This window comes from Mauremys reevesii, linkage group 8 (assembly GCF_016161935.1).
Source record: "Mauremys reevesii isolate NIE-2019 linkage group 8, ASM1616193v1, whole genome shotgun sequence".
Lineage (NCBI taxonomy): Eukaryota > Metazoa > Chordata > Testudines > Geoemydidae > Mauremys > Mauremys reevesii.
This window is the reverse complement of record NC_052630.1, coordinates 54,986,622-55,002,464: the sequence shown is the minus strand read 5'-3', so window position 1 is coordinate 55,002,464 and position 15,843 is coordinate 54,986,622. Positions and strand designations below refer to the sequence as shown.

Below are 15,843 nucleotides of genomic sequence, written 5' to 3'. Positions count from 1 at the left end.
AAAACTTCCCTTATACCAGTATAATTATTCCAGTACAACTCCCAATGAGGACACTTATTCCAGATTAAAAGTGCCCACAAAAATTACATTGCTCAGTATACTAGTATAGTTCCCCATGTAGGCAAACTGAAACCAAGTAATTAAATGGTATAATTTCGTTTTATTATTTAAGATCAAACTTTCAAAGCAGCAGTCTTGATGCTACTCAATTGACAAAAGCATTGCTTGTGATGGTCAACATAAACAAAAAAATCAAGCCACATTCATCAGTGTCCACATTTCTCCTATATATTGGGTTTGACCATCTGTGATCTAATGCAGCAAATCCTATGAAAGCTACTTCAAAAGTGCAGGAAAAAGTTATTTCCGAGTATGTAAACATTTAAAAAATAAAGCTTTACTTTATGTCATGCCCAGAGTGGGTCTCCTCTCACCCTGCCTCAGAGCAGCACCAGTTGAGCTGTCAAGTCACAACTGAAAACATCCTGACATAAATATAACAAACAATTAGCTTATCTACTTAAATACTGAAAATTAATCCAGACAGAAGCTTAACATCTTCAGGTAAAAGCAATTCAGATCTATATGCCAAATCATGTCTGAGTAAAAAGGGAAGCAAGACAACCACAAAATGCTAATACAGCAAATTCTCCTCTAGCCAGAATATTAACCAAGAAAGGCATGCTCCTCTTTTCTCCACACAGGCAGTGAAAGGACACCAAATACACAGAAGCCTGTGTAATAGACTACATGCAAATTTAGGACATTATTAAAAGCTAAGAGTACTTTTAGAATAGTGTGTTCGAAAGAGGATCAGAAAGTATCTTTCAACCCAACATCACAGGGGTTCTCAAACTTTTTTTTCCCCACTGGGATCCCCTTTAAAAATATTTCAGGCTCTGACACTCCTCCCCCCCTTGCCACCTTTACTTCTGCACTGCTTCTTGTGGCGGCACAGCCTTCAGGGCTGGGCACCTGGCCAGCAACTGCCACTCTCACGACCCCCCTACAATACTCTTGCAACCCCCTTCTGAGTTGGGGCACTCAACCCAAGATTTAAGAATCTGAAGTGCCTTCCAAAATCTGAGAGGGAGGAGGTGTGGAGCATGCTTTCAGAAGTCTTAAAAGAGCAACACTCTGATGTGGAAACTACAGAACTGAACTACCAAAAAAGAAAATCAACCTTCTGCTGGTGGCATCTGACTCAGATGATGAAAATAAATAAGCATTGGTCCGCACTGCTTTGGATCATTACAGGTGAGTCACATCATACGCGCATTTAACTTACACGAAGTCAACTATACACACTGAGCAAAAAAAGAAAAACACAATACTTGTAAATAGTGAGGGCGATTCCACCCAATGAGCATATGCCCCGGAGTGAGCGTGAGATAGGAGACGTGAATCTGCTGTTCCCTCAGTCGGTCTCAGTTCCCACGTGCTTCTCATAGTGTGAGCATCTCGCCACGCTGAGTGTGATTTTAGTGTTTAAAAAATATGTATTTTTCATATAACATGGCCCCTAAACACAAGCCAACTACTTCATCTGGTGCTCAACCAAAGAAACAGCGATCTGTTCCAATGCTGGAGAAAAACTCGCTTTTGAGAGACGGTATGTCAGTCTCCAACGTGGCGCATAAATATGGCCACAACAAATCTAGCATTCGTGCCATCAGGATTCGAGAGAGAGAAATTCGACAAGCCATGGCATCAAGTGCTCCAATAACTGCTAAGGTGACGAGCCAGGTGCGTGATAAGACTTTAGTGAAGACTGAAAAGGCATTAAACTTATGGCTGAAAGACATGAACCGTAAACGTGTGCTTACTGATGGCAACACGTTGTGAGAAAAGGCTCTTAGCCTCTGCGTGCTGTTCAAACCTCCTGCCGAAGAGGGACAGCCTTCTGATGAGAAGGAATTCAAAGCCAGCCAAGGTTGGCTTAACAGTTTTAGGAACCGCTTCAACCTCAAAAACAACAGTAGTGCAGACTACTGGTGAAGATGCATCTGCCAAAGAAGAGGCAGCAAAAGCCTACTCCAAACAATTAAAGAAAATCATAGAAGAAAAGGACTATCTTCCAGAACAAGTTTTTAATACTGACAAGACTAGGCTCTTCTGGGAAAAAATGCCCAACCGCACTTACATTTCGAAATCAGAAAGACAAGCCCCTGGCTTCAAAGCAGCTAAAGACCATGTGACTGTGTTGTTTGTGCAATGTGGCTGGGCATTTAATAAAGCCGAGCTTGCTCTAGACCAGGGGTCAGTAACCTTTCAGAAGTCGTTTGCCGAGTCTTCATTTATTCACTCTAATTTAAGGTTTCACGTGCCAGTAATACATTTTAACGTTTTAGAAGGTCTCTTTCTATAAGTCTATAATATATAGTTAAACTATTGTTGTATGAAAAGTAAATACGGTTTTTAAAATGCTTAAGAAGCTTCATTTAAAATTAAATTAAAATGCAGAGCCCCCCGGACCAGTGGCCAGGACCCGGGCAGTGTGAGTGCCACTGAAAATCAGCTCGTGTGCCGCCTTCGGCACCCGTGTCATAGGTTGCCTACCCCTGCTCTAGACGGCTGCAAATCCCCATGCCCTAAAAGGCAAGAACAAAACTCTCCTGCCTGTGTTCTGGCAATCAAATAAAAAGGCTTGGGTGATGGCAGCATTATTTCTGGATTGGTTCCACAAGTGTTTCATTCCAGAGGTCAAGAGGCACCTTGAAGAGAAAGGACTTGACTTTAAAGTGTTGCTGATCATAGACAATGCTCCTGGCCACCCTGCGGCACTCCGGTTTCTACATAACGACGTTGAAGTCGTCCTTCCCCCCACCACCACCACCTCCATCCTCTCGACCGAAGTGTGATTCGCTGTTTCAAGGCCATGTATACAAGGCTTACATTCTCACGGATACATAGCACTATGGATGCTGATCCCAATCTTAATGTGATGGAGTGTTGGAAGTCCTTCAACATTGCAGATTGCATCACTTATATTAAACAGACAATGGATGCAATCAAGCCTGAAACAGTTAATGCATGTTGATGAAACCTATGGAAAGAATGTGTGAATGATTTTAAGGGTTTCCCGACCACTGACAAAGAAGTGAAACGCATTGTTCAGGTGGCCAGGCAAGCTGGTGGTGATGGCTTCGTCAACATCCTTGAGGAAGAAACTGAAGAATTAATTGAGAGCCATAGAGAAATATTGATTAACGATGAGTTAGAGGAACTGATAAAATCGTCTACAGAAGACGAAGATGAACAGGAAGAGCCAGCAAGTTGGAATCTTCATAAATTTGCTGAAGTGTTCCAAGCAGCGAAACTCTTGAATGATTTAATTTCTGAATACGATCTCTCTATGGAACGAAGCCTCAAAATCACATGTAATATTACGGACGATTTGAGACCGTATCAAGAAATGTTTGAGCAGCTCAAGAGAGACAACAGTGACAGTTGCCGACCACCATGTTTTTCAAGGAAAAATAATCAGCAGCAGCTGAGCCTACGCAATCAACTTCTTGAGCTGAACCAGAACCAACCACTTCGTCTACGACTTGCTCTCTGTCACCCAAGCTCTCCATCACCTCCGTCTCCTGGGTCGACATCAAGCCCTGACGACCCCCTGTAATTAAAAATAGAGTACTGTAAAATTATATTTTGCATATGTACTCTATTATATACTGTAAATTACTGTATACATTATACATATTCCTGTACAGAGTTGTATACACAAAACCATGTACAGTATACTGTACTTTATGGGTGATTTAAAGGATTTTCAAGGGTAATTTTGACTATGCGCTGACTTTAGAACCTAACCCCTGCGTAAGATGCGACTCCACTGTATCTAACAGAACCCATCATCGGAATGGACGCATGCCCTCTGGAAGAGTGGTTGAAGCATGAAGGGACCTATGAATCTTTAGGCGATTATATGAAAATAAAACATGGAACCATATGAATCATGACTGCTGTAATCTGATGAATAAGGTATCCATATGTTCAACTGAATTTTCAATTATATATTCACATTTGATTTTCTGTAATTTTGCCTTTGAAGACAAAAACATCAACTCCCTTCCAGTTTGTCATCCCTACAGATAAATTTCCATACAGGCTTCAAAATGTCTCATTGCTAGAAGTTCCATCATAGTTCTTTGCAGGTCTCTAATAAAAGAACCCTCTCCGTAAAAGAAAGACTTCAGTTAACAGTAGTGATTAAATCCATCATGAAATTTCAAAGCATACACAAATTTACCTGTTTTGATCTCAAAAAATACCACTAATTCTGGTTATTTCAGTCTAACTCAATATGTTCCAAACCGGCCATCCCCACATTTGGTCTTTGTCTTTAGTGCCCTGACTAGCAATCCTGCATGCATGGTGGATGCTGCCAAAATAGCTAGCAGTTACCTCAAAAGGCATCAGCAAGTGCTTCAAGTCACCATCTTTTAGGACTTAAACTTTTCACAATAGATTCAAATTTTTGAGACTGAAGAGTTGTGCCAAAACTTGGACCGAATACACTGCTGCACCAGCTAAATTCAGATGAACATCTCTTGCGATTCCTGTTGCCTGAAACCTCAATTTCTTAAGCTTTTTATTCCTGATGCCATAAACTGTCCCAGATTGTAAATCTATTACACCAGAGTTAAATAAATCTTGACTAAATCTGATGTATACCAACCTTTGCTCAAGTACAGATCTGTCATCAGCAAGCACAGTAATAAATTTAGTTTTCTGTATGCTTTTGAGACACTTTCAACTTTGCAGTTGCCTGTATAATGTCTTTCACAAGTGGATGCAAATATGGTTTAATCCAAGATTAAGGCCACTTTTGGCATACAAATTGTAGACTACAAAAATCTCTAAAACTGAAACGTTTAGGGTATGTGTAATTGAAGTGGCCAACTACTGCATGTCCTTATGTTGTGTGATTATGCTTTAGCTACTCACTCCTTAGCACACTCTTCCATGCTATACATTTTATACTCGGGGAAAAATAAACAAAAGGCAACTCTCTCTCTCTCTCTCTCTCACACACACACACAACAGGTCAGTATGCAGTTTTTATATATGTTTAGAACAGTAAGACAAGGATTGCCTTGTAAATCAAAATACCTGCTAATACAAAGCTTATTATGGATAGGTTGGCTAGTTAGACCTAACACTTGCCTTTCTGGCAAAAAATAACCCTATTTGAACTAATTGCGGCCTATAGCCTTTGCAGAAGCTAATGCCAAATTTTGGGGGTTCTAGGAGTTGCTGCATAGCTTACCCTGGCTTGGCTGGGAAATTAAATGTATTTGGAGACTTTTCCATTAACTACCTCTGAGCTAATTGACTGCTGGGGAAAAAAGACAAGCAGTAGTGACTTTCCAGAAATTGCTCCTGAATAGCTTTAATGACAAGATTATTCCTCCAAACTGGGCATCAGAACTAAAGCCCAAACTGAGAGCGTAGTGCAGTGTAAGAGAGTTCCAAGTAGCAACCTTCTCAGTGACGGATACAGTGCCAAGGTATTCTGCGGAAACTTACTCCAGTAACTTCCAGATCACTAGAAACTTAATATAATCATGTAACGACATATACATTGTTTGAACCATTTGAACAGCCATTAAACTGAGATGGACCTACCCCTGGTCTTATCTACATATGCCACAAGAAGTCTGGAGAACTTACGGAATAGATTTGTTCCTATATAGATAACTTTAGGCTTCCAAAGAGTCTTAAGTGCTGAGCCAGACATCCTTGGGCTTGGGGAAGGGGAGAGGAAATGTGAAGACTAATGGCCTGATTGAGATGGAAGTTTAGACTGTAATTTGGGGGTGAAGATGCATGACCTACTTTTAATAAACACAGTAAAAGGAGGATCCAGCCATTGGACTCATATCTCACTAATTCTCCAGGCTGATGTTACAGATACGAGGAATGCTGTCTTCAGAGACAGGACACAGTAAATAGTCTAACCCAGGTTCAAAGAAAGGAACTCAAGAACTTTGTGAAAACAAGATTTTGTTCACAAGATGTGGTTCACACATTAGAGGGAATACACGGAAAAAATGGAGAGCCACCCTGGTCTACTTTTTGAGCAGTCCTGAAGGAGAGTCTTCCAGATAACTGAGTAGGTATGCCTTGTTAATGGTTTCCTACTTTTGGACCTCAGCAGAGCACTTGATCTACTGCTCCCAGCAATCAACCAAGCTGTCAACTTGAGATCCCATTGGACAATCTCATCCCAACCCTGAGACAACATACCTAGTAGACTGAGAACCTGGACTTGTGGATTTAACTATAGTTTCAGAATGTCAGAATATCAAAATTGTCATGCCCAAGTCAAGACTAACAGCAGCATCTTGGTTACATCCTTATCCAATTTCTGATGATCTTCTGGATCAAGGTTGAAGGAAACCCTTGCCTCTTGTCCAGAGGGGAATATCTGTTGATGATGCTGGATTCTGCCTGCCCCTGAAGTATATCAGGAGATATTTGGCAGTCACTGCTGGCAAAGACATGTAGCTGGATCTTACCCCATTTGCAGAAGATGTTGGACTAGTCATACTGCTGACTGTCAACTCTCAAGGGATCTGACAAAACATGTCTAAAATTTTTCCAGCAGATGGAGAGCCACTGAAGCACTCTGACAGTGAATGCTGAATTCCAACAGGATAACTTTCTGACACAGCGGGCTAAATCAAGCCCCTCTCCTCAGCAGTTATTGTAATTTATCTGTGCAAGGTTCTCCATCAGGATTTGGACTACTTGATAATTACCAATCCTCACCTGCCACATAGCCTGAGCATAAGGCTTATGCCCCAAAAAGGTGGAGGCACTTGGCGTTTATTCTTAGATGTGAATCTAGAAGCTCCAGTCTGGCAAGACCTTATTGGCCATTGAGATCACACATCTAAGATTAGGCAAGAGTAAAAATATTCAAAGGCCTCCTCAGAGACTCGATACTGACTGTCTAATTACAAAAGGAACTAAACCTAGAGTTAGCAAAAGGGCCCTCGCACACTGTAGGTACCATTGTTCATATGGGTGGTAACACTGCTTGCCTGCAGAGTATCAGATCCTACAGGCTTTCTTCTGGACCAAAATAAATTCTACGTCTAAGGACTTCATACTATGTCCCAAGAGCTCCCAGAAGGCCTTCATGCCATCAGGAAGCCAGGCAATCTATATGCTCAGCAGGAAAGACCAGAAGAGATGAGGCACTCCTAACTCTCATGTGACACAAAACTCATTCCCTTCTATTACTGACCTTCTCAGACTGAGATATTAGCTGTGGGGACACCAAGCTGGTTGCAGGACCAGGAACAGGTGGAGAGATGCTGCCTCAAAGAAATAATTCTTGTAGTCTGATCTAGTAGAGATAGGAAATAAAGTCTGACAAGACATGGATTGCCACCAGAGTAACTACGCATCAGCGAAGGTGAGATATTAGTGATATGGCACTGAATGACAGACAGGGAGCAATCAAGAGGAAATTAACACAGCAGATACAGGGAAGTAATGGAGCTATTGATGAGTCCACAAAGACAGAGACACAATGTGAATTATAAAAAAAAAAATAGTAGTCAAACTTTTCATGAAGAGGCTATAGTTTCATCATGAGATTACACAAATCATATGAACCCTCATTACTGTTGACTTGTCAGTATCAGAATTACTCAATGGTATACAAGAGTTATAACTAAATCATCTTTCTTTCTATGTTTGTGTAGAACATAGCTAAGTTCTACCAGAGTAAAGCTACATTTAGCTAAAACGTAGAGTTTACACCTTTGTGAAATACATGTGTGTTAGTTCTAGCCTCAAATTGCTAAGAATTTAATTAACAATTAAACTAATGCAAGTCCAGTCAGCTATAAAAAATATATTTCCTCAAAGAAAACTTGAAGAATGAGCTAACAGTTCAATTCTTGTCCTTTGCAAAAGAAAAATATGTTGTTTACAAGAAGTAAAAGTTCTATTTTATATTAAGATTTCTATTAAAGTACTGTTCCACTATGTATGATTTAAAGTGACCTGGCATTTCAGCTTTATTCTCTCACCGATCCCATAACAAGTTTGCTCCATTTATTAATATTTGTGGGCTTAGTTTTATGGGGTTTTTTCAAAGTATTATTTAACAACAGCCTTGCAAACTCACCTTGAGTCCTGAAAGATAAGTCAGGCTCTTTCCTTCTTGCATATCACCAGCAAGTAATAAAGTTTACCCTCCATGACACCTCAAGAACCACACTGAAGGCTGAGGTCGGGTGGGTAGGTTCACAGGCCTAGCTGTTGGGGGAAAAAAAATATTACCCTGTTCTCATGAAGACACATGTACTCAGCTTTACATGGGCCAAGTAATCACAATGAAGTCAATGGGACTACTCACAGGGTGTAAAGTTAAGCACATGCTTAAGTCTTCAGGGATCAAAGCCTATAGAATCATAGGACTGGACCTCGAGAGGTCATCTAGTCCAGTCCCCTGCACTCATGGCAGGACTAAGTATTATATCTAGACCATCCCTGACAGGTGTTTGTCTAACCTGCTCTTAAAATCCCCAATGATGGAGATTCCACAGCCTCCTTAGGCAATTTATTCCAGCGCTTAACTACCCTGATAGTTAGGAAGTTTTTCCCAATGTTCAACCTAAACTGCCCACTGCTTCTTGTCCTATCCTCAGAGGTTAACGAGAATAATTTATCTCCCTCCTCCTTGTGACAAAATTTAATATACTTGAAAAATGTTATGTCCTCTCAGTCTTCTCTTCTCCAGACTAAACAAACCCAATCTTTTCTATCTTCCCTCATAGATCATGTTTTCTAGAACTTTAATCATTTTTGTTGCTCTCTTCTGGACTTTCTCTAATTTTCCACATCTTTCCTGAAATGTGGGGCCCAGAAATGGACACAATACTCCAGGTGAGGCCTAATCAGCATGGAATAGAGCGGAAGAATTACTTCTCATGTCTTGCTTACAACACTCCTGCTAATACATCCCAAGACGACGTTTGCTTTTCTTGCAACAGCGTTACATTGTTGATTCAGATTTAGCTTGTGGTCCAAGATGATGCCCAGATCCCTTTCTGCAGTACTCCTTCCTAGGCAGTCATTTCTCATTTTTGTATGTGTGCAATTATTGTTCCTTCCTAAGTGAAGTACTTTGCATTTGTCCTTATTGAATTTCATCCTATTTTCTGCAGACCATTTCTCCAGTTTGTCCAGATCATTTTGATTTATAATCCTATCCTCCAAAGCACTTGCAACCCCCCCACAAGCTTTGTATCACCCACAAACTTTATAAGTGTATTCTCTGTGCCATTATCTAAATCACAGATGAAGATATTGAACAGAACTGGACCCAGAACTGATTCCTGCAGGAGCCCACTCGATATTCCTTTACGGCTTGACTGTGAACCACTGATAACTACTCTCTGGGAACATTTTTCCAACCAGTTATGCACCCACCTTATACTAGCTCCATCTAAGTTGTATTTCCCTGGTTTGTTTATGAGCAGGTCATGCGAGGCAGTATCAAAAGACTTACTTCAAGTCAAGATGCCATATCTATCGCTCCCCTACCCTCATCCACAAGGCTTGTTACCCTGTCAGTTTGTAAACTGCACAGGCTTAATATTGGGTCAGTGAGACAGAGCTGGAGCCCCACTAAATTTTGGCAGACTGGGTTTGGGATTATTATTATAATTTTTTTTTTAAAAGGAGTAACATTAGAGAACAGCAACATTAACGTTTTCACATTACAGAGAAGAATGTTTCCATTAAGTAGGTGAATTTAAGTTCCTTGTAATGGCTGTCCAAACTTAAACTACCTGTCCTCCTTCTTCCCCTACCCCCACCCCAGTACCATCATCTTTTTAAAAGGAATACACCAGAGAGTTTTCAGGTAGGAGGAAGAGACAGTGTACTCTGGAAACTGTTCTCTGTGGCTTCTAACTGGGAATTCCATTGCTAGTGATGTTTTCCTTTCAGGTGTCTCTCCCACCTCTAGCAAGAGCCAGCAGGACACAAGAGCTATTCAAACATAAACAAATCTGCTCCTGTAAGATTAATAACTAGCTTTGTGGTAAGAGTACCTGAGAATTTCCAGGTAAACAGAGAATGAGAGAGAGCCTAATCAAAATTGTTTTGATTCATAAGACATACTTTAGACACACCATTTTCATCTGAGCGGGAATATCATGCAAACTGGGAGTCTTGGAAAACCATTAATATGATATTTGAGAGAGGTCTCATAGGCCTGCATGTAATTAAGGTTTCAATCTATTACTTTCCTGTCCCTCTCACCAGACTTTATGCAAATCCTTGATGTTTTAATGTTTCTATCTGATTCCTCCCAGACGACAAACTAAAATGGGACAGAAACAGCATATACAGTAAGACTGAATCCAGTGATAACAGAAACTGAAACCCACGAGAATCAGCTACGTAAAATTAATTATCTGGTGATGCAGCTTAACAGGTGACCTGCAAAGGATATTTTAAAAATTGGGGTTTTGCCCTTTTTCCATCTTTATGACACATGAAGGTGACTGAAGGGGATTCCCTCCCCTCACTGCTTGGTTCACTTGTAGAAATATCAAGCTTGTCAAGTTAGATCTTCCCTGGTTCTGCTAGAAACTTCTATAGGTGTCTCAGATATTTATTTTGTCAGATCCTACATTTTGATTGAAATGACACTGATTCTTTAACAAAAAAGTTATTCATCCTAAATACTCTACACTCACTGAAGTTAGATGTGTTAAGGGGGGGCGGAGAAGGAGGGAAGGGAAAGAAATTTAAACCATTCTGGCTAAAAAACCCTTCCCTTATTAGTTTATCTTTCAGTCTCCCTTGATTCCTTCAAAGTCATTTAACTATTTCTCTAATCATTAGTCTTCCAAGATAGATAATACATGAATATCTAACCTAAAAACCAGGCAAAAAATTTTCACAAAAGCCCTCCAAGGCCTTATTTATACATCAAAGCACTCCCCACCCTTTACAAATCGCCATCCTGTTCAGCTATCCTTATGCACAACATCCTTAAATTCAATTATTCCTTCATCAGTGGATTCCAATTGTGAGTTCTTATGCTACAGTAAGAGAAAGGATGGCCTTCTTCCTAAGGCATAGAACTGGCAGAATGGGCATTAAGACACCTGAGTTCTAGTCTCAGCTCTAGTACTGTATGACCTTGGGCAACAGTTATCCCAAAATGACCTCTCTGTACCCCAATTTCTTCCATATGTAAGTTATAAAAATGTAAATAGCTCCACAGACGACGTGTAGCATTTTACATCCATGGATAGTGCACACCGTGGGTCCCAAAAAGCCTACAATCTATATGAGAGGGGTAGCCGTGTTTGCTGCTTTTACAGATCCAGACTAAGAGTCCTGTGGCACCTTATAGACTAACAGACGTATTGGAGCATGAGCTTTCATGGGTGAATACCCACTTCGTCGGATGCATCCGACCAAGTGGGTATTCACCCACGAAAGCTCATGCTCCAATAGGTCTGTTAGTCTATAAGGTGCCACAGGACTCTTTGCTGCTTTAACAATCTATATAGGTCATAAAAGACAAAGAAGAGTTCTGGAGACAGAGAATGTGAGAAATACTGATGAAAAGAAGGTAAGTTTTTGCCCGTCAAAGACAAGAATACTTTCAGAAGTATTTTATTTATTGTTTGTATTGCGTTAGTACCTAGACAACTCAGTCCCATTGTGATAGGCACTGTACAAAGATGAAGCAAAATAAGAGAAAGAGAGCAGTAAGATAGAAGATTTGAGAGGAGCAAAGGGAATAGATGTAGGTAATTATAGAAGGTCTTGCAGATTATCAGGATCTTGAACTTGATGTGGTAAGATGCAGAACGCCAATGGAAAGATTCCAGGAAGTTTGGTTTTTATCCAGAAGGGGAAGGGGGAAATGGGTCAGAGCAGAGAGAAAGGAAGATAACTTTAGTACCACCAATTTTGACAGACCTGGAGGGTAGCAAAAGAGTTCAGAGGCAGGGAGACTGGTCAGGACTAGATTTCAGTTATAAAAGAAAAAAAATGACTAGTACATTGATAGGAATTTAACCACTGGAATCAATAAGATAGATTCATTTGGGAGATATTAATAAGGAAAATGTGTCAACAGTGGGTGGAGGAGAAAATAATCAAATGCAGCACAGATTACAGGCCTGGGAGTCATGAAGGATGGTGATGATGTCTATGAACAGAAGGGAGACGGAGGAAAGAAAAGTTTTGTTTTGAAAAGAACAAGTCTGAGATAGCATGGAGACAACCCAGAGGAATGAGAGGCAGCCAGGAATGCAAGACTAGATAGAGAAAAAGGATTTGGGGACTGCCATTATGGGGGAGGTAGCTGAAGTGTTTTAAGATCCCTGGATAGAAGGCCTTTTAGAACAGTAAATAATTATATTAACTGCATCTCATCACCTCTTGCAGAGGCTCTTGCTTCAGTCCCTGACTCTTCAAAAAGGGATACGTCTCCTTTTAGTATATTTACTGGCACAAGGCTCATCATTATCTAGGCTTTTTTACTTACACTGGTCTTCTAAATTACAAGCAAAGAATTAAGTTTACTTAATGCTCATGTACCAGTACTTTCCACTCCAAAATACTGTATTGTGCATTTCTGTGAAAAATGCATTGACTTATCTCTTCTCCTAACCCCCCAAATTGCTTGGTTCCAAAAACATTTTAACTCTACAAGCCACCATAAAAAGCTCTGCAGACTACTGGTCCAATGATCACAATTTGAGAACTGCTGCTATACTGCCTTTCACAGCATAGAAATCCCAAGCACTTTACAGACTATATATACACAGATTTTGCTTTACATGTAGCACCCATTTAACACTGCACAGTATAACTAGGGCTTAGCCCTGTATTGATTTGAAACTGCAGAACATAGGCAGGAAGAATGTAATAGCCCAAATTAGAATTTGGCCTTGATACCACCATTAGCATACTTGGGCTTGCATAAAGTCCTATGTGATATTTAACAACCACCATGAAGGACTTTGGATTTCTCCTCTGAATAACTTAACTCTCTTTCCCTCTACAGCTAATGTCACTTTGCCATGCAATCTTCCCCGCTTCACCAATTTGCTCACCCAGTAATAGCCTCTCGGCCCAGCCATCTAGTCCACATCCTCTCAACACATCTTCTTTTCTCCCCATGACTATTTTCTATCACCTTTCCCAGACATAAGTCTCTCCTCCTCCCTCCTGCACCAGTATATCCTTTACTCCCCCACATCTCAGAGTATTCTACTGAGATTACCCCCCACTTCCTCCATCTATTCCACTCTTCCCTCGTTTTCTGCTCAGCCTCCTTTCCTTTGCACTTACCTCCTCCCAATAAACTCCCCTTTACCCGATGTATTCCCCAACTGTGCCACTCCTTCCCCCCTCCATGTCCTTCCCCTAGATCACTGCTTGCCTTGCCCATAGCCCCCCCCCTTCCTGCTAGGCATCCCTTGCTCATGCTCTCACCCCCCAACACCTTTCCTCCCTTCCCTCCGCTCGCCCTGGCAAACGCGCACAGCCAGCCCCGGCTCTGCCCCCCCCACTCGCCTTTCGCCCCCGGGTCCGTCCCCCCTTTGCACCCCCGCCCGGGCCGAGCTGCCAGGTCTGACCCTCACCTCACCCCTCCCCCTCACCGGAGATACTGCGCACACAGCAGGCTCATCCTCCGCCGCTCGCTGCCCGTCCCCGCCGCCCCCTCTCCGGGTCTCACAGCCGGGGCCGCTCCGCCGCCCAGGAGCCGCCGCCGCCTCCGGCCGCCGCCATCTTCCTGTGCTGGGCCCAGGCTCCTCCTGCCCGCCGGGTGTCCCCGCGCTGAGCCTCCGGCCCTGGAGTGGGCGTAGAGTAGGGGCCGTTCTCGCGAGACCCGCTCCGGCCCCGCGCAGCCCTCGGCTGCCTGCCTCAGGCGACCAGGCTCGTGAAGGAGCCGCCGCCGCCTCCGCGCGCCGGGGCAGGCAGCAGCAGCCTCCGGGCTTCACAGTCAATGCTGTCCGCCTCCCCCCACACTTCCGGCCCGGGCCCGGCCCGGCCCCGCCTCCCCGGCCACACTTCCTGCCGGCGCTACAGACAAAGCCTTCCCCGCGCGCTCGCCGCCAACCTGCCAACCCGTTGGCTGGGCCGCTGCTATAGCAACGAGAGGTTGCTGTACTATCACCATAACAACCGCCGAGCGTGCGGCGCTTCCGGATTGGAATAGAGCCAACGAAACTGGCCCCGCCCCATGCTCCTCCTGACACCGCCCGCTCCCACTTGGCTGCCTGCCCTACACCGCGACCACTCTCCAATACCCCGCTCCCCCGTCTCGCTAACCCCTGTCCCCACACCGCCAGCTTCTCCGTGTGCGCTGCCAGATTCACCAGCTGGGGGCCGGGCTGGCTGGGCCCTCATGAGTCAGGCCCTGAGGACAGTCGTTTGGGGGAAATCACACAGCATCTGGCACTAGAGGCATTGCTGGGCTGTTCCCAGATTCGTGCAGTTGTTACAGCAACGTGCAAATGCCCTGCTGTGCTACCCTGCGCTCACCACTGTGCCTGTGCCAGGGAAAGTTCGCAGGTTCCTTCCCAATGCGGGGGAGAGCAAGTTAAAATACAGTCAATCCATTTCCCTTGACGTCAGGAGGCAATTTTGCTGTGTCACAGATTTAATCATGTAGGATTCCAGGAAGCTCCTATAGCCCCAAGCTGTGACAGTTAAAATGAGAGTGATTTCAAACAGTTCGGAGTGAGATGCTCACTGCTTCGTTTCAAAGTCTTTCATCAAAAGAGGGAGCTAAAAAAAATACATTGATGCAATCTTAGCGAGACTTACTCCAAATAATAAGGAAGGTTGCCTGCCACCTGCCAGTAACGTTAAAAAAAACATCACCACCCCAAACCACCTAAGGCCATACTGCAGCCCCTGCTTCCTTCCAAGATACTCCCTGTATGGGGGAGTAAGCATGTCCCTTCTTTCCTACGTGCTCTAGAAAGGACCTCTTATTGCCTCATTGAGGACTAGAGCTATTCCAGTTCCTTAATCCAGCTGTTTGCTTGGTTCTTCCTGCTGTCATTTTTCTACCCACCACCCCATTATTAGAAGTGTGGGCTTGTTCTACCCGCCGCCCCACCCACCAGCACTGTAGTGCTATCTTTGTCTCCTCCCTGGGAAGATGAGTTAGTTCCCAGCTTTCTCACACATACCCACGCTTTGCTGTTGGCTCTCTCTTCCTTTCCTTGCCAACTGGGAGAGTGAACTGTCTTTTTCCTTCTCTGTGAGGAATTACAATGTAGTGCAATTAGGGCCTGATTTTCATGGATCAGCACCCATAATAGGAGCCAGATTTCCAAGAGTTCAGCCCCCAACTCAGTGTTGCTCACTCTTTTGGTATTATCATTACATATCTCATGATATTTGGTGATTTTCTTAAAGCCTCAGGTCCTAGAGTTCAGTGATTGTGTGAGAATCTCTGCTTTTTTATTTTTAAGAATTTTTCTTTCCACTCATAGTTGCAGAGAAAAAGCATGAAAACATGAACCCAAAAGGCTCAAAAATCAGAACGCACATAAAGAGACTCAAAATGTATTTAAAAAAATAACCTTCATGATTTTAAAGAGAATATCATGATTGTTTGGGGCCCAATTTATGATTTTTGAGCACTTAGGGTGTTTGGTATGCTGAGCTCTTTGGAAAATCTGGCTACTTATTTGTGTGCCTGAATAGGAGCAGACCTGTTTTGAAAATCTGGCCCTTAGGGTCTGGCCTTGGACAGCAGGGGGCTTGGTTTCTAGTTCCATACAAAAAAAAAAAAGGTTAAAATGGAGTTAAGAATAAAAG

General features: G+C 42.9%; 1 protein-coding gene across 4 annotated transcripts in view; it reads right to left on the bottom strand.

Moving 5' to 3' along the window:
* The window catches only part of SMG7 (SMG7 nonsense mediated mRNA decay factor), a 102,355-nt gene extending 88,321 nt beyond the window's left edge, over positions 1–14,034 (bottom strand). Inside the window, exons 1-3 of one of the 4 annotated variants that reach the window (XM_039483754.1) lie at positions 13,668–14,034; positions 8,153–8,283; positions 7,262–7,363 (exon numbers count right to left, since the gene is read on the bottom strand). Coding sequence is in view for 2 of the 4 variants with exons in the window: in XM_039483753.1 (XP_039339687.1) it covers positions 13,668–13,696 (29 nt within the window). In the remaining 2 variants the exon portion in view is untranslated. The remainder of the gene's footprint in view (positions 1–7,261; positions 7,364–8,152; positions 8,284–13,667) is intronic. The other 3 variants (XM_039483756.1, XM_039483753.1, XM_039483758.1) reach the window with 3 other exon arrangements.
* Between the last annotated feature and the right edge of the window lie 1,809 nt (positions 14,035–15,843).